The sequence below is a fragment of the Rhinopithecus roxellana genome, chromosome 12 (assembly GCF_007565055.1).
Source record: "Rhinopithecus roxellana isolate Shanxi Qingling chromosome 12, ASM756505v1, whole genome shotgun sequence".
Lineage (NCBI taxonomy): Eukaryota > Metazoa > Chordata > Mammalia > Primates > Cercopithecidae > Rhinopithecus > Rhinopithecus roxellana.
In genome coordinates this window covers 91,804,791-91,822,984 of record NC_044560.1, presented here as the reverse complement: position 1 = coordinate 91,822,984, position 18,194 = coordinate 91,804,791, and the positions used below count along the sequence as shown (strand labels likewise).

Sequence of the window (18,194 nt, the reverse complement as noted above, 5' to 3'; positions counted from 1 at the left end):
CACCTTCAGAAAAATAAAAAATGTTAAAGTATATCATGGTCTATCAAAGAATGTAAAGAACAAAAACCACTCAACCATACACAAGCACATACACACATAATACCACTTTGCTGATGGGAAAGAGTGAAGTCAGCATAGTTAAGATATTATTTTGGGTGTCTATAAACAATGATTCCTATTTCAGTCTTCTCAAATGCTTAAAATGACCCTGGAATCTGTGTTTATTAAATACAGGTTAGCTTGTAGACTCACTTTAAGAGCCAGGTACAAACTTTTTTGGGAATCAGCTTGTTCTTGAAATGTAGTAACAAAAAACGAAAACAATAAACACGAACTGGCATGCAGGTCATGTGTTTGTATACCCTAACTTCTTCATAATGCATAACAGTAACCCGGCTCTCTGGAATACCTCACAGGTGAGCACCATTAGCTTCCTAGCTGGTTCTCAGCTTTCTGAATAAGCAACTGGCTGAGGCAAGGTATCTTCAGATCCCAAAGGGACACTAAATCTGCTGCAGCAGACTTTCTAACCAACACACTTCAGGTAAAGACTTCTGAACCTCTTCCATGGCCCATTTTCTCTCTGTTCCTTCTATAGCCAAACAGCAAACCTATACAGAAGTGCCAAAAGGAAAAGAAACATGAAAAATAAAAAGTGAAAACAACCTAGAGGAATAAAAGAAACGTGCAACAAATTGAGTGGGAGTCAAATCTCCAAACTTGTACAGGCCTGTTCCTAAAAAGCTGAAAGACTTGGATTAGGGCACCTGAACTTACTGGGCCTCAATTTCCCCACTTTACAATAAGGGAACTAGACTAGATCTCTAAGTGATTCCTATCAGCCTAATTTAGACGTATTCAAACTCTGTATGCATATATTATCAGTAATAAGAACAGGCAAAAATCATTCCATTCATGAAGATAGCCATGTTCAGCTTTTATACATTTTTTGGGTTACTGAAGCCCCCACAAAAGTATTTAGCTTCTTTAAGAAGGAGACCTCATCTTGTTTTAAAAACAAAAGCCCAAAGTGACCACAGTTGCTGTTTTTAAACCTACACATCCCTGGAACTGGAATTTTATTTGGTAAAGTCAGTATCAATTTTGCCAAACCTCATTCTGTCTGAATATGATTCTTTCAAAGCACAGATAGGAAGCAGACACCAATGCTGACTGACCATAGGCCTGAGAGGAAGTGACTTAATAGGACAGGAAATCAAACATCACAAAATATCAACCCCACCCCGGGGGGGAAAAAAAGGAAGTCCTAAAAATAGATGACACTGGGCATATAGACTAGATTAAAAAGAAATCCCCATGAGTTTCCACCAATTATGTTAGAAAGGTATCTCATAGTAGGTAGTAACTGCGTGAAATTTATGTTAGATTTTTGATAAACGATCAATTATTTCTTTTTTTAAAAGTGTTCATCCCACAATTGGGCACAGTGGCTCACAACTGTAATCCCAGCACTTTGGGAGGCCAAGGCAACAGGATCACTTGAGCCCAGGAGTGTGAGATCAGCCTGGGCAGCAAATAAAGATCCCGTCTCTATTAAAAAAAAAAAAAAAATTAGTTGGGCACAGTGGCACATGCCTGTAGTACCAGCTACTCAGGAGGCTGAGGTAGGAGGATTGCTTGAGCCCAGGAGGTGGAGGCTGCAGTGAGTCATGATCATGCCACGGCTCTCCAGCCTGGCACACTAGCCTGGGCAACAGAGCAAGACCCTGTCTGGGGAAAAAAAAAAAAAAAAAAGGCATTCATCCCAACATTTATTTGCTTACTATACATACTGCAGGCTATAACTACCTCCCATGCTTGAAAACTGACATGATAATCACAAAGCAAACAAAAAAAAAATGGTTCCAGTTTACTTTATAAATATTTGGTATACAAACTAAAAATGTAACTCCTGCTTGGTAAACATATGCAACCATTACAACTTACCTGCATTATAATGCAAATCTCATAATGCAAACTGAACAGGCTTCCAGATTTTATTCTGAGAGGGTCCTAAATCTAACAAGAGTTTTTTAAAAATCAGCATACCTGTTTCATCTTATTCTGAGAGGGTCTTAAATTTTGACAAAGGGGTTAAAATTCTTTCACAGGAATCTTGATGAGTAAAGGATGGTCTCAAAGTATGCATTAAATAAATAGGGTCATGTCAGCATAAACAGGAATATGCAGGTGAAGGCAGTTTAAAAAGAAATGTGTCAGGTTAATTCCTTTTTAAAAATGTTAAAATACTGGCATTTCTTTCTTTGATGCCACACCTATCTTCATAAAGGTTTCATCCCCCAAATAGTCTGGATTAGTAACAACTAATATTATGTAGCTCTTTACAATTTGCAAAGTACTTTGACACACATGATCTCATTCAAGACTCACCACTAAATAAGACACTATTTTTAGGTCCCATTTTTACATGTGAGGAAGCTAACACTAAATGGCTGACTTGCCCAAACTACAAAGCTGGTGATAAAGGTGACTGGGGCTTGGACACAGATCTCTTGCCTTTAAATGGTCTGTACCATACTGCCTTGATCAAACATTGTGATCAGAGTAAATAAATGTTCACATCTCTAGACCCTGTCTAAGCTTCCCCCACTTACACACACAGCCACCCATGGTCCAAATTACAGTTAGCTCTCTAGAAGGTCTTTGCTCTTTCTGGAAGCAAAGTTTTCTTCATTTGTCTAGTAAACATCTATCTGGCTAAAGTGTTAAACACCATTTGACATACACTAGAAAATAACTTAGTCATCAAAGGTTTGCACAGGCATGCCCATGTGCATTTTTCCAGGTAGTGGGTCAGATTCTCAAAGAGTCTATGATCCAAAAATGGTGAAGAACCTCGGCGAGAGGCAGTGACTGGGCGTCTTTCCAAGAAGCCAAATCCACCAAGTTCTCAAGTTTATGGTTTACCTCATACTGTACCACACCTTCACTTCTGTCTCCCCTGCTACAGGCCTTCTCGTAGGGCCAACAGGGTCAAGACAGTACCTACAACTGTTTTTAAAATCATATATAAAACCTGGAACAACCGATAACATATAAATAATCAATGACTTTAAAAAAATAAATTTAAATCAAAGTAAGTACCTCTTAAAATGTAATCCTTAACACATACTTCTTTATCTTAGGATTTAAATTCCCAGAAGGAACATTTTCTTATTATAAGCATTTCAATTCCCCAAAACTTTCACAAATACAACTACTCTGAACTCCTAAAATACTATTCCTTCACTAAGAACCCTCTAGATTACAAAGAAGACAAGGTAGCATGCAAGGAATTCTGAATCTGTTAGGCAGTTCACTCAGCTATCATACCAAAAGAATTTAGAATTTTTTGCTGGGGGGAGGGAAGTAAAACGAGTAGGAGAGAGAATGAATGCAGCCCTATTGTCTTATTCCCTGAAAACTCCTGATTTGAATCTATAACATATTCCTACTAACCACTCGACTTGAATATCAGAATCACAGTCTCTTTTCATCTTAACTAGAGCTTTTCAGTCCAAATCTGTATAAACAAACTTTGTCCTTCAATCTTTCAACTCGCCGGCAGTTTTTCAAGGTCACTTTTGCAAGCAACGACAGAGGCCTGCATCTAGAACTTTGACTTGCTGTATCATTCCAACTCCGAGAGCCCCAAATCTAAATCCTATCAGTCCTCTCAGGTAAATCCTTTATTACAGGGGAAGCTAGGGAAGGCAAATCAACACCCTTGAAACTTCTCCTCTAATAGGGCCTGCTCCTTTTCCCTACCCAGAGACTAAGTGCTGCTGGCTCACGGCTCCACACTGAGTCTGCTGCAGAAATGTTGCAATGACCTTCATTCCGTATTTGCAAATAAAAAGAAAACAAAGAATTGAATTTTAAAATCAGGTGTATTATAGATCTTAGTACGTGGGATTGAAGATTTCACTGTTCATAATAACTGGTCGGTTACTGATTAGCAACCTACGTTAGCTTTGTATAGAGAAAAATACATATATATCAAGGGCAAAAGATAGGGTGCCTATACTCTTAACTTTCCTATGCACAAACTGCAGGATTTTAAAGATTTAATATGGAAAAATGAAAAGCACTTTGCTCATATCATTTCAAAGAACTAAATCACCACCTGACAAAATGTGTGAAATCTATGGAAAAAGATTTGCTCTTGTCACTGTCAATATAAGTGAAGATGTTTCTAACCAGCATTCTACGCTAAAATGTGCATTAAAAACAAAGACTGTTACTACATTAATTAGTACTTATTAGAATCTAGAGGTAGACAGGTAAATCTAGAAAGTTACGGGAAAATTTCACACTGGCATGTGGGCCTTCACCATTAGAACCTGCAGCAGTGCAAATCATATTTTCACACAAATTTCTAACAGCAACAGTGTCGCTTCCTATATCTGAAAACACAGATGTCAACAAAGTGCGTGGAAACAGAAAAACTCTCACAACAACTCAGCTTATTCCATAGGAAAGCTTCAGTGCACTTGAACAAAGGAAAATTATTTGGAAAACAGTTAAGTTTACCCAATGCAAAGAGAAAAGTGTTTTGATTCTGTGTGCCCCTGAAAAATGATTAGCCTTTCTCCATGTACCTGATCTTGTCGATAGCCAACTAGGAAAGAAATCCTAGTTGAAGGACATGCAAAATCTAAACACAGCAAGGTATTCTAGGTGCACCAAAAGGTATGCATGGAATGTAAAGTGGCCATTTTCTGAACAGTGCAACTTGTCTACACTCTCTGAAGCTAAACAGTTTCTATCATTTCAACACAAAACAAAGAATTAAACTTACCGGGAACTGCATTAATTTTACATGTAGTTATTTATACCTCCTCGGACTGGGAGAATTTAAGTCACTCCTATCCCTCCCCCCCAAAGGACGGAGGAAACAAAAGGCAGCAGGAGATGCAGAAACCTGAGTCTGGAATGTCCACTCCAGTGAAAGCCCGAACAGCTGTCCTCCCACCCCCCAACAAACTATTCGCCATTTTTCTTTGTCTTTCAGCTGACCCCTGCCTCAGTGAAAAACTCCGAGGCTCCAATGAAGCCCTGCAGCCTCCTTCCACTTTGTCAAAGGCATTCAATCTAGCATGCTATTTGACACCAAACCTTGCCTCCACAGTGATCCCATTGGCTGAACTGCTTTATTGGCTAAGAACACAAAGCCACGATTGGCTGTTCACGTCATCAGTTACCTCTTTTGTACACTTCCTGTTTTAAAGTTACCTTGAGAAGCAGAACAGGGGTCAGATTCAGACTACAAACTATGGGGAACTCTAAGGCGTGGAAATGCCTGGCAAATGCACATAGCAGTTGCACTAGGGAATCATGTGTTTCTAAAACAGAATACTGAAAATTTAGAATTGTTCTTAAAAACAAGCCAAAGGGCTGTCACTGTTCCCACCCACGGGATTTCTTATTGGCTGTCAGAGTTCCATTTAAAAAATTTACGGTAATTTAACTGCTGCTGATTGGCCATCAAAGATGTCTGTAAGACACTGCTACGGTATCCTATGGTAATAGACCAGAGAAGCAATGTGCACAAGGTCGGAAAGTTGTGACCATCTTCAGTTTTCTGCTGAGCATTAAAAGAAGAAAAACAAAACTGGGTAGGGCTAGTGCAAAGAAAATGCAGCTTCTTTAACACTAACAGAGTGATGCCAATGGCCATACAATAGTTTGCAAGATTTCTAAAAGACATCTGTCATTATGTTAGTAGCACTTTAAAGGCACAGATTGGTATCAAGGCAAAGCACTTTATTTGAAAACACAAACTAATTTAAATAGAAAAATTTTAAGGTAATGTATGAAGTTAGTGGCAGAGACAGTGGCATTTCTAGAACGTCAACCAGAAACCTAAGAAGGAAATACAATGATAAAGGTGGGGGGGAGGATGACAAAAAAGCTAGAACATCAGTGAATACAATCATCCCCTGGTATCCATGGGAGACTGGTTCCAGGATACTCCCCAGCCAACCCTCTCATGGATACCAAAATCCTTCGGTGCTCATGTCCCTAACATAAAACGGTACAGTATTTGCATAAAACACTTGCACATTCCCATGTATACTTTTTTTTAAGAGATGGTGTCTCACTATGATGCTAGGCTGCAATGCAGTGGCTATTTAGGCATAATCAGGGCACTACCACCTCAAACTCCTGGGCTCAAGCAATCTTCCCACCGCAGCTACCAAAGTGAGTGAAACTACAGGTGCATGTCACCTTGCCCAGCTTCCTGTATACTTTAAATCATCACTAGGTTACGTATAATACCTAACAAAATGTAAATGCTATACATGTAGTGGTTATACTGTATTGTTTAGGGAATAATGACAAGGAAAAAAGTCTGCATATGTTCTATACAGACACAATTTTTAAAAATATTTTTGACCCACGGTTGGCTGAATGCTTAGATGCGGAGGGTTGATGACATATTATTAAAAGCACATTATAATTTGATGGATTAACTAATTTATTTAAGGCAGCCACAGAGTTTGACATCACAGAGGATAAAAATCATTCTTTTTTTTTTTTTTTTTTTTTTTTTGAGATAGGGTCTGGCTCTGTCACCCAAGCTGGGGTGTTGCTGGGGTGCAGAGACGCGATCTCGGCTTACTGCAGCCTCCGCCTCCTGGGCTCAAGCGATCTTCCCACCTTGGCCTCCTGAGTAGCTAGGACTACAGGTGTGTGCTACCACGCCTAGCTAAATTTTTATATTTCTTTTCTTTTTTCAATTTTTTTTAATTGGTAGAGATGGGGTCTCGCCATGTTGCCCAGGCTGGTCTCGAACTTCTGGGCTGAAGGGAGTCTCCTGCCCCTGCCTCCTGAAGTGCTGGGATTACAGGCTTGAGCCACTGTGCCTGGATGAGGACACATTTTTTCTCACTTTTTCTTTCTTTTTTTTTTTTTGAGATGGAGTCTCACTCTGTTGCCTAGGCTGGAGGTCAGTGGCACGATCTTGACTCACTGCAACCTCCACCTCCTGGGTTCAAGTGACCTACTTAGTAGCTGAGACTACAGGTACCCACGACCATGCCCAGCTAATTTTTGTATTTTTAGTGGAGATAGGGTTTGACCATGTTGGCCAGGCTGGTCTTGAACTCCTGACCTCAAGAGATCCACCTGCCTTGGCTTCCCAAAGTGCTGGGATTACAGGAGTGAGCCACTGCACCCCAGTCTTCTATCTTTTTTTTTTTTTTTTTGAGACAGAGTCTCCCTCTGTCACCTAGGCTAGAGTACAGCGGTGTGATCTCAGCTCACTGCAACCTCTGCCTCCTGGGTTCAAGCAATTCTCATGTCTCAGCCTCTCAAGTAGCTGGGATTACAGGCGCCCACTACCACACCTGACTAATTTTTGCAGTTTTAGTAGAGATAGGGTTTCACCATGTGGGCCAGGCTGATTTCGAACTCCTGACCTAGCATGATCCACCCACCTTGGTCTCCCAAAGTGCTGGGATTACAGGCATGAGCCACCGCGCCTGGCCCCATATTTTTAAGAATAAGCACAACAGAGTTGATCTCAGAAAAGATATTACAAGTATTCTTACTTATCTCACTGTGGTTATTGAAAACATTCCAGGGTGCCAAAGGCTACCAGTGGTAGTCAAAGATTTTCTTACGGATTTTGGACCAATTGCTTAGGTTTTTTAAGAGGCAGCTCCTAATGTGGTGAAAATCAATTAGCATTTTGTTTTTGTTTTTGTTTTTTTAAGCAAAACATTCAAATACAAACATCTCACCATTCATCACCTGAGGCCTTTAACAATCGCCTTAGATCTGCTTCCTCCCACCAAAGCTAAATATCCTAGGACTGAAAAACACAGTTGTTTTGCTAGGTAGATGAGATCTTTTCTAGAAATTCCTCACTTGCCCATACATAAGAACTCATCCTTGACATGTGCAGAGATTCAGCAGGGACCCAAAATAGGAGCAAGGTGGTCTGCCCTATCACTTTGCCATATTAACTTCTCTACATACATTCCACTCATTTCCCATGATGAAATGAAATGATTTCTGAACAACTACTAGTGCCAGGTTCTGTGCTAAGTATATTACAGACTTTACCCCTCTAATTCTCACTACAATACCCTTTTACCAGTGAGAAAGAGTGAGGTTCAAAGAAGTTAAAAAACTGGACCCTAGCCATACATCTAGATTCAAACTCGGGTCCCACCTAGAGTGCTACTCTTTCCACTGCACCACACTGCTTACCAAGACATGGAACACCTCAAGCACATCCAAGGAAATTCTTAGGTGCCATATATATGTATAGATAGCATAAACCATTATCCAACTTCAACAAACTTAAAAACTAAAAATCTGGGCCAGGCATGGTGGCTCACGCCTGTAATCCCAGCATTTTGGGAGGCCAAGGAAGAAGAATCACTTGAGCTCAGGCATTTCAGACCAGTCTGAGTAACATAGTGAGACCCCATCTCTACAAAAAATACAAAAATTAGCTAGGTGTGGTGGCACACGCCTGTGATCCCACTTACTCTGGAAGCTGAGACCAGAGGATCACTCGACCCAAGAGGTCAAGGTTGCAATCAGCCGTGATCGTCCCACTGCACTCCAGCCTGGGTGACAGAGACAGACTATCTCAGGTAAGTAAATAAATAAATAAATATTAAAATGTAAAATCTGACTACCGTTAAATTTGATCTGCCAGTTAGAGACCTAGCCAATGGTATGACCAAATAGCACCCTGTAAGTTGTTATAAAGTTTACTACTAAATTATTAGGAACATTTAACCAGTAACAAACCACATTTATAAGGGCATGAAACAACTAGGTAAATCATTAACAAGAGTACATCGTTAAAATTTAAAGGGGTTGTGAGACAACTTCACAATGGCATCCACATCGTTTGGTTATGATAACAGGATGTGTTATAGGTACCGTAATTCTTTTCTCAAAAGTTTAGATTACAGATTCTGAATAGCTACTCCCATCCTGGGAAGCGAAGGCAGAAGGCCAACAGGACTTATCTGTACTGGAGCTTCTCTTAGCCCCAGAACACCTGAGGGCCAGTCAGCTGACAAGGCAAAGAAGCTCATCTGAAGGGTGGGAGCAGAAGAATAGGGAGAACGTGTTCACAACCTCGCTGATTACTACTTAGTGCCAGCATGGCAAAACAACTAAGCACTTGGAAGTCAGGCGGTGTTAGTTTCAAGTTCTGACTCTACTTACTAATTATATGACACTGAACTAACCCTGAGCCTCAGTTTCCTTATCTATAATGTATAGATACCACCATGTATACCAGAGAGCCACTATAAGGATTAAATAAGGTAATATATGTAAAGCATATGTACTATGCCTGAATAAGCACTGAAAAAATGCAAAGTATTAAATGTCATCCAATTCAACTTCCTTGAGGTATAGAAGGTTAAGGTTCAGAAAGGGAGAAGACCTGCTTAAGGCCCTGAAGCCACTTCAAAGAAATACCTCTCTTCTATCTCTAGCATACTCTGCAGCCCTGCAGAAAGCAATTCCTTAGCCATAAAGGACAGTATGGGAAGACTACCAGGTGCCATAAAATTCTCCACTTTTTAGGCTGGAAACCCAGGCTTCTCACCATTAATCCCAGCGAACGTCTGATCACTGTTTCAAAAGCTGGCCCTTTGACTCTGCTTTGGATATACCAGATTAAACCAATCATGACCTTTAACACCCTATGAAGGTCTTCAGCATAGTTTTTATTACTTCTTGGCAGTTTGCAAGGAAAATACTTCAAGTCCTACTTCTCATCAACACTTACCTTAGAATTCAAGCCACAGTAAGAAGAGAACCCAAATTATTCTTGAATTTCCATTTGGCAGCTGAATTCATTCACTTACTATAGCTTTCTCTTCTACCTGACATTACTGTGGACTGAGAATCTAACAGAATCTCTAGGATTTCAGCTAACATTCTTCCCTGGTCTTGGATCTCAGCAGCCAATTGCATCTTCTTACCCTAAAAAACACTCAAATGAGGCCGGGCACTGTGGTTCACGCCTGTAATCCCAGCACTTTGGGAGGCTGAGGGGGGCAGATCATGAGGTCAGGAGATCGAGACCATCCTGGCTAACACGGTGAAACCCTGTCTCTACTAAAAATACAAAAAATTAGCTGGGCATGGTGGCACATGCCTGTACTCCCAGCTACCCGGGAGGCTGAGGCAGGGGAATCGCTTGAACCTGGGAGGTGGAGCTTGCAGTGAGCCGAGATCGCGCCACTGCACTCCAGCCTGGGCAACAGAGCGAGACTCTGTCTCAACAACAACAACAACAACAACAACAAAAAACACTCAAATCACTATGAGACAAAACCAGTAGCTCTGGTTACACCGTTGAAGCTTCAATACTCTCAAAGAAGGCAAAGTGAGAATTGATGCTCTTGGTTGGGAGAATGATTTTTGAATCATAGCTACCTGCTTACTAGCTGCACATTGGCCAAGATACTTAACTATTTCTGAGCTCACTTCCTCATGTGTAAAATGGAGGAAATAACACCAACTCATAGGAGTGTTGAGGCTTAAATAACTGAAAGCACTCAACACATCTGGAATGTGGTAGGTGCCCAATTAATATCTAAATATACACTTGATTATATAGCAGGTACACATATTATAACTATTTTTTAATATGCCTCTATTACCAGAAAAGGGCTTCTTGAAAGCAGCAAGTGTCTTATTTTTATCTACATATATCCCCAAAGCATAAAGATATAAAACAAATCCGATTTTAGCCACAGTGTCAGTAACAACAGGGAGTAACAGGGATTGAGGAAAACTGCCAAGTGTGTGTCCCATCTAAAGGAGTGACCGCTACACAGCTCCAAATGAAGAAGGCCATGTAGGAAATCTGGTTAACTGCAATAAGAGCTTCACACTCTTTTTTTTTTTTTTTTTTTTTTGAGACAAGGTTAGTTGCCCAGGCTGGAGTGCAGTGGCATGATCACAGCTCACTGCAGCCTTGACCTCCTGGGCTCAAGTGATCCTCCTACCTTAGCCTTCTGCATAACTAGGACCACAGGCATACGCTACCACACCCAGCCAATTTTTAAATTTTTTTTATAGAGATAGGGTCTCCCCATATTGCCCAGGCTGGTTTCAAACTCCTGGGCTCAAGTGATCCTCCCACCTCAACCTCCCAAAATGCTGGGATTATATGTGTGAGCCACTGCACCCAGCCCAGATTCTTTAAGAAGTAAAAGACAGACTGTTTTAATGTCAAAGCTTTCTATTTCAAGTTTCAGTTCAAGTTTAAAACAAAAACAAAAACAAAAACAAAGAACATAGGCCAGGCGTGGCGGCTCATGCCGGTAATCCCAGCACTTCGGGAAGCTGAGGTGGATGGATCACCTGAGGTCAGGAGTTCAAGACCAGCCTGGCCAACGTGGTGAAACCCCATTTCTACTAAAAATACAAAAATTAGCTGGGCGTGGTGGTGCATGCCTGTAATTCCAGCTACTCAGGAGGCTGGGGCAGGAGAATCACTTGAATCTGGGAGGTGGAGGATGCAGTGAGCTGAGATTATGCCACTGCACTCCAGCCTGGGCAACAGAGTGAGACTCCATCTCAAAAAACATTATAAGAAAATTGAAGAAAATTGAGGACTGCCAGATTATAATTTCTGACCCATTATCTTTCACTTAACTTGCTCCTGAACAACTAGTAGCTATTTCTCAAATCCAATCCACCTTCAAGTTTTAACAAACAAACAAAACTATGTTCACACATCTTCAAAATAATCTGATAAAAGTTCTGAAGATAGGCCAGGTACAGTGGTTCATACCTGTAATCCCAACGATTTGGGAGGCCAAGGTGGGTGGATAACAAGGTCAGGGGATCCAGATCATCCTGGCTAACACAGTGAAACCCCATCTCTACTAAAAATACAAAAAATTAGCAGGCTTGGTGGCACACACCTGTAGTCCCAGCTACTTGGGAGGCTGAGGCAGGAGAATTGCTTGAACCCAGGAGGTGGAGGTTGCACTGAGATTGCGCCACTGCACTCCAGCCTGGGTGACAGAGCAAGACTCCCTCTCAAAAAAAAAAAGAGGTTCTGAAGATAATCCCCAAAAAGGCCCAGAAACATTCTGAGCAATGACCACATCATTAGAATAAAGGAACATGGCACTGGTGCTCAGTAAATGGTTACTCAGTGAATGAAGGAATGGACCTTAAGGAGATGACAAATTCTGAATTACTTGTTTTTTGAAAATAGGTTATATTCTCCAAAGCATAAATTAAGACCAATAGATGGGAAATTATTCTGCAAGGACTCACTTCAACTCTTAGAGCTGTCCAAAGATGACGCAACTTTCCTCAGAAGCTATGAATGGGGTTGTTAGGCACGGGCTGTGTGAACACTTGACAGGGATGTGTAAAGGCAACATGAGAGAGCGCAGTCATGTGCAGCAGCAGGAAAAAAGGCCCAATCTTTACAGCTAGACAGATTTAGATTTTAATCCCTTCTCACCACTTTTTAGGTGAGTGACCTCATGCTAGTTATTTAACTCCACTGAGGCCAGTTTCCTGCACTAAAACATCTTGCAAGGTTTTAGGGCTTAGGATAATTTCATTTGTTCAATAAATACTTACATTATAAGCATAGCCATTGTACTAAATAAGCTCTGGGGATTCTAAACAAGACACAGTTCCTGTCCTTAAGGAGATTAAAGTTTACTGTAAGGAAGAGGAACGTTAAAATAGGCAATCATAATGCTGTACATTAAGAGTTACAACACAGGCAAATGCAAAATGCTATGGGAGGAAATAAGCATAGCACCTACCCCAGGGCTTACACCTAAGTTTTAGGCTGGTCAGAGGAGGCTTCTTAGGAGATTTAAAATCCTAAGAATAAAAACCAGGATAGACAAAGTGAACTGCATGTGCAAAGGCCTGAAGCTCACAGAAAGTATTACATTCCTGAAAGGGCTGCAGTTTGGTAGAGCAGCAGCCCAGAAGCAAGAAGCTAAAAGTAAAAGTTAGAAAGGCAGGCCAGGCACAGTGGCTTATGCCTGTAATCCCAGCACTTTGGGAGGCCAACTGAAGTCAGGAGTTTGAGACCAGCCTGGCCAACGTGGTGAAATCCCATCTCTACTAAAATACAAAAATTAGCTGGGCATGGCAGTGGGCACCTGTAATCCCAGCTACTTGGGAGGCTGAGGCAGGAGAATCGCTTGAACCCAGGGAGCAGAGGTTGCAGTGAGCCAAGATTGCGCCAATGCACTCCAGCCTGGGTGGCAGGGCGAGGGATCTCAAAAAAAAGAAAGGTAAACAGGGTTGGACAAAGCTGAGATATTAGAACTTTATTCTAAGGACAATGATAAGGAACTAATGAGTCTTAAACACTGGACTGGCACAATCAATCCCACATTTAAAGTGTAATTCTGTTTGTGCCAGCCCCATGTTTAAGACTCTTTAGTTCCTTACCTTTGCGTACAGTGTGAAGAACAAGTTGGAGAAGGGGACATAGTGGGAGGATGGCAGCACTCTAGACCACTAATGTGGAAAACAGGATGCTAAAGTTATCTGGTGACTGGAAAAGCAGTAGTGAAGACATTGAGTTCAAGACCAGCCTGGACAACAAAGCAAGACCCTGTCTCTACAAAAATTAAAATAAAAAATTAGCCAGGCATGGTGATGCACCTATAGTCCTAGCTACTTGGGAGGCTGAGGCAGGAAGACCGCTTGAGCCTAAGAGTTTGGGGTTACAGTGAGCTACAATCATGCCACTGCACTACAGCCTGGAGGACAGAGCGAGACCCTGTCTCTAAAATAAAAAAATAAGCTGAGTGTGGTGGCTCAAGCCTGTAATCCCAGCACTTTGGGAGGCTGAGGTGGGCAGATCACTCGAGGTCAGGAGTTTGATACCAGCCTGGCCAACATGGTGAAATCTCATCTCTACTAAAAATACAAAAATTAGTTAGTCATGGTGGCAGACGCCTGTAATCCCAGCTACTGGGGAGGCTGAGGCAGGAGAATTGCTTGAACCCGGGAGGCGGAGGTTGCAGTGAGCCGAGATCACGCCACTGCACTCCAGCCTGGGCAACAGACTGAGACTCCATCTCAAAAAATAAAAATAAAAAATAAGCCAGGCACGGCGGCTCACACTTGTAATCCCAACACTCTGGGAGGCCAAGGTGGGAGGATCACTTGAACTAAAGAAGTTAAGACCAGCCTGGGCAACATAGCAAGACCTCGTCACTACCAATAAGAAAAAAAGTAGCTGGGCAGGCATGGTGCTACATACCTGTAGTCCCAGCTATTCAGAAAGCTGAGGCAGAAGGATCACTTGAACCCAGGAGTTCAAGGTTGCACTGAGCTATGATCACACCACTGCACTCCAGCTTGGGCAACAGAGTGAGACTCCATCTCAAAAAAATTAATTAAAATAAAAATAAAAAATAAAGAAGATTTAAAAATCACTAAGACCCAGTGGTTAATAAGGCATGTAAAATAACAACACTGTGGCTGATAAAAATCATGTACTCAAAAAATGGTACCTGTTACTATTATTATTGGCCACTGGATTTAGACGACCTTTGAAATCACATTCATCACTAAGAGTCTATGTTACCTTGAAGCTGTATCTTGTTCTCAGAAAAGTCCTTTCCCATGATTACCAAGCTATCTTATGCAAAATGATTCATTTTTTATTCATAGACTACACCAGAACTGCTCAACTGGGCTCCGCTACATACCAGTCATAGCATGAAACGTTTATTCGGTGTTCTCACAAACAGCAGTCCATGACCAAGTCTGAGTAATGCTGCACAATGTATCTTCCCTCCTGAAGGGTCATAGACAAAATAAGCACCAAGGCTCTGAATAATAATTCTGCAGTGAAGGAAGGCATTTCACTTTGGTCATTTTTTGTCAAGGATCCTCTTCTCATCCCCGAAGGACACTGACTAGCACTACACAGAACTAATGTTCAGTGGAAGAGCTTGGGAAATGCTGCTCTAAACCAACTTACAAATTTTAGTGGAATGAAAAGACTATAGGCAACTGCATTCTAACAACCTTTCAAAATGGTTAGTTTTACACACATTATGGCGTTTTCCTTTTTAACTTAGTACTACTGAAAATGACATTAAATACCACCATAAATAGCAATCCTTTGCCTCCTAAGTGATTGCCAACCAAGCATGCTTGGCTTCTTAAAAGGCCCCAACTTTGTCATTTCATAATGAGCAAATTCTATGCTACTTACCTTCAGGGTACAGCAATAATTTTTAAAACAGTTTAAAATGACAAGGATGTCAGCTGTGCAGATAATGTGTACTTTATTAGCCCTTTCTTTTTTCTCTTTTAAAATGAACAAATCATGCCAGTGTCAAAGGGATATATCTTCTTAACACTGGGCAAAGAATCTCACTTCATAGAGATCACTGGACAGTTTACAGCTCTGGAGGCCAAGGGTAACAGTAATTAGGGATGGTGAAAACCTTTATTAATTCATAGATTTAAGCCGAAGACATGATACAAAATATTCTATACTCTAACATCATTTCCTAGGAGTCATCTCATTCCTTTTTTTTTTTTGGAGACAGTCTCGCCCTGTTGCTGAAGCTGGAGTGCAATGGCGGCGCAATCTCAGCTCACTGCAACCTCTGCCTCCTGGGTTCAAGCGATTCTCCTGCCTCAGTCTCCAGCGTAGCTGGGGTTACAGACACCCACCACCACGCCCAGCTAATTTTTTGTATCTTTAGTAGAGATGGGGTTTCGTCATGTTGGCTGGGCTGGTCTGGAACTCCTGACTTCATGATCCGCCCGCCTCAGTCTCCCAAAGTGCTGGGATTACAGGCATGAGCCACTGCGCCTGGCCCATTCCTCTTATTGAAACACTTCGAAACACTGCTCAAGATCACTATTTGTGGTTCATACTCATGAATGTATTTAAGAATAATAGGACAATTACTGAATCTTATTTATTAAGAATGTACCACTGACTTTAAAGCTCAAACCCAGGAGGCAAAGGATATACTATTGGCTTTAAATTAAGGGTATTCAGGCTGGGCGCAGTGGCTCACTTCTGTAATTCCAGCACTTTGGGAGGCTGAGGCAGGCAGATCACCTGAGGTCAGGAGTTCGTGACCAGCCTGGCCAACATGGTGAAACCCTGTCTCTACAAAAAATATGAAAATTAGCCAGGTGTGGTGGCACGCACCTGTAGTCCCAGCAACTCGGGAGGCTGAGGCAGGAGAATCACTTGAACCCAAAAGGCAGAGGTTGCAGTGAGCTGAGATCACGTCACTGCACTCCAGCCTGGGCGACAGAGTGACTCCAGCAAATGAATGAATGAATAATATTCATTTAAATAGGACACCTTATATATAGTACCTTCAATATGGAATTTTTTTTTTTTTTTTTGTAAAGAGGGAATCCCGCTCTGTTGCCCAGGCTGGAGTGTAGTGGCATGATCTCAGCTCACTGCAACCTCTGCCTCTGGGTTCAAGCCATTCTCCTGCCTCAGCCTCCCGAGTAGCTGGGACTACAGGTGCCTGCCCCCATGCCTGGCTAATTTTTCTATTTTCAGTAGAAACGGGGTTTCACCATGTTGGCCAGGTTGGTTGCAAACTCCTGGCCTCAGGTGATCTGCCAGCCTCGTCCTCCCAAAGTGCTGGGATTACAGGGGTGAGCCACCGTGCCTGACCAGACATGGATATTTCGACCTTTATTTTAAACATATTCTACTGGAAACATTCAAATGCAAAGATTAGACTCTAGTCGGGCTCTCTAAACTACAAGTTTATACAATAGAAAGCTCTCAGTACTGGATGTGGAAGTAATCTATCTGGAGATCTGAAAATAACAAAATAGAAAATACAACTCTAACACTGAAAATGAGTACAGGTGCTGTCTCACAGCTATCAGGTACATCACTGCTAAACATGGAGAAGTGTGGGAAGGGTGCAACAACTCCTGCAACCTGGCAAAATTTTCTACAGGCAGAGAGATTTTTCCTGAACCATTCCGCAATACTGTCTTCCTGCTTACTTCAAAGAAAATGTTACTCAAGTGACTACAAATCACACAAACCAAACCAACAGTCCTACTTCAACTGATAATTTCTACAGTTGGAAAAATTTTAAATGACTATAATGCAAATCTCTCCTTCTGGTCAGAATGAAAACACTGGTTGCTCCGACTTTAATTATGAAAAAGTTTTCATCTCATCACAATCATTACCACTCAACACTTGGGGATGAACCAAAGAGATCAGGAAACAACCTTTCCCTGAAACAAATGATCCTACTACTTTGTACATTCAAAAGTAAGACTGACCTCACACTGGTCCACTGGAAATCAGCTCCTAAACCAAAACAGCACTACTAAATTAGGTTAGTTCTTTCAGGCCAAGTGGCTGCTCCTCCATATGGAAATCGTACTGTATATAACAGAACAGACAATTACAAAAGGCCTTACCCCTCCACATCAAGGAAGCTGTAACTGGTTGAAAGGACAGATTTCATGCTGTTCTAAAACAAAAATGTGTTCTCTCACTTGTTAAGGTCCACTAAGCGACAGGCATCTACCACACACTATTATATTCATTTCTCATAACTACTCTAAAGGTAGGTATTATTGTCGTTACTTCACAGAGGAATAAACAAGTTAAGAACCTGCCCCAGCACAGTCAGGGTAAATGCATTGCAGAGACAGAATTCTTCCCTTGGTCTGACTCCAATCCGCAACTAATGGTGTCCCCTCCCAAAGGCACTTTTTGGCCAGTTTTAAAAATCCATTTCCTCCTGCAATTAATCTACTTAAATTATGCTGAGTGCTTTGAGTCTCTGCAGGAAAACACTAAAATGACCTTGTAGCCTTCCTAAATTGTGACAGTGCATGCATGAAAAACTGAATAAACAAAATGAAAAGAAAGACTGTAAGACATCTGATAACTCACAACCAGTTTCCTCTGAGAACAAGAAACAGAATGGAAATGAACAACTTACTGGCAAAGGAATGTTCTTCCTGGTTGTATGCCTGAGGGCCAGGATTGACCTCAAGAAGGTCATTTGTGATCCTAGTAATGTCCTCTGCCATTCTCATTCCCGTGAATGAAGTAAACTTGTCACTTAAAGTCATCTCTGCCATCAAGTCAATGCTTCCACAGGAGAGCCAATGCTATCCAGTGGAACGAGCACCTATCTAGAAATCCAGTGATCTGGGCAAGATTTGGCTCTGCC

General features: G+C 41.5%; 1 protein-coding gene across 3 annotated transcripts in view; it reads right to left on the bottom strand.

Moving 5' to 3' along the window:
• Nucleotides 1–18,194, bottom strand: part of NFYC (nuclear transcription factor Y subunit gamma) — an 81,310-nt gene that overhangs the window by 58,318 nt on the left and 4,798 nt on the right. The window contains exon 1 of one of the 3 annotated variants that reach the window (XM_030942556.1): nucleotides 14,703–14,724. The exons of 1 other annotated variant lie outside the window; for it this stretch is intronic. In XM_030942556.1, the coding sequence (XP_030798416.1) occupies nucleotides 14,703–14,709 (7 nt within the window). In that variant the 5' untranslated portion in view covers nucleotides 14,710–14,724. Of the gene's footprint in view, nucleotides 1–4,801; nucleotides 5,110–14,702; nucleotides 14,725–18,194 lie in introns of those variants that run through there. One more of the 3 variants, XM_030942558.1, reaches the window with a different exon arrangement.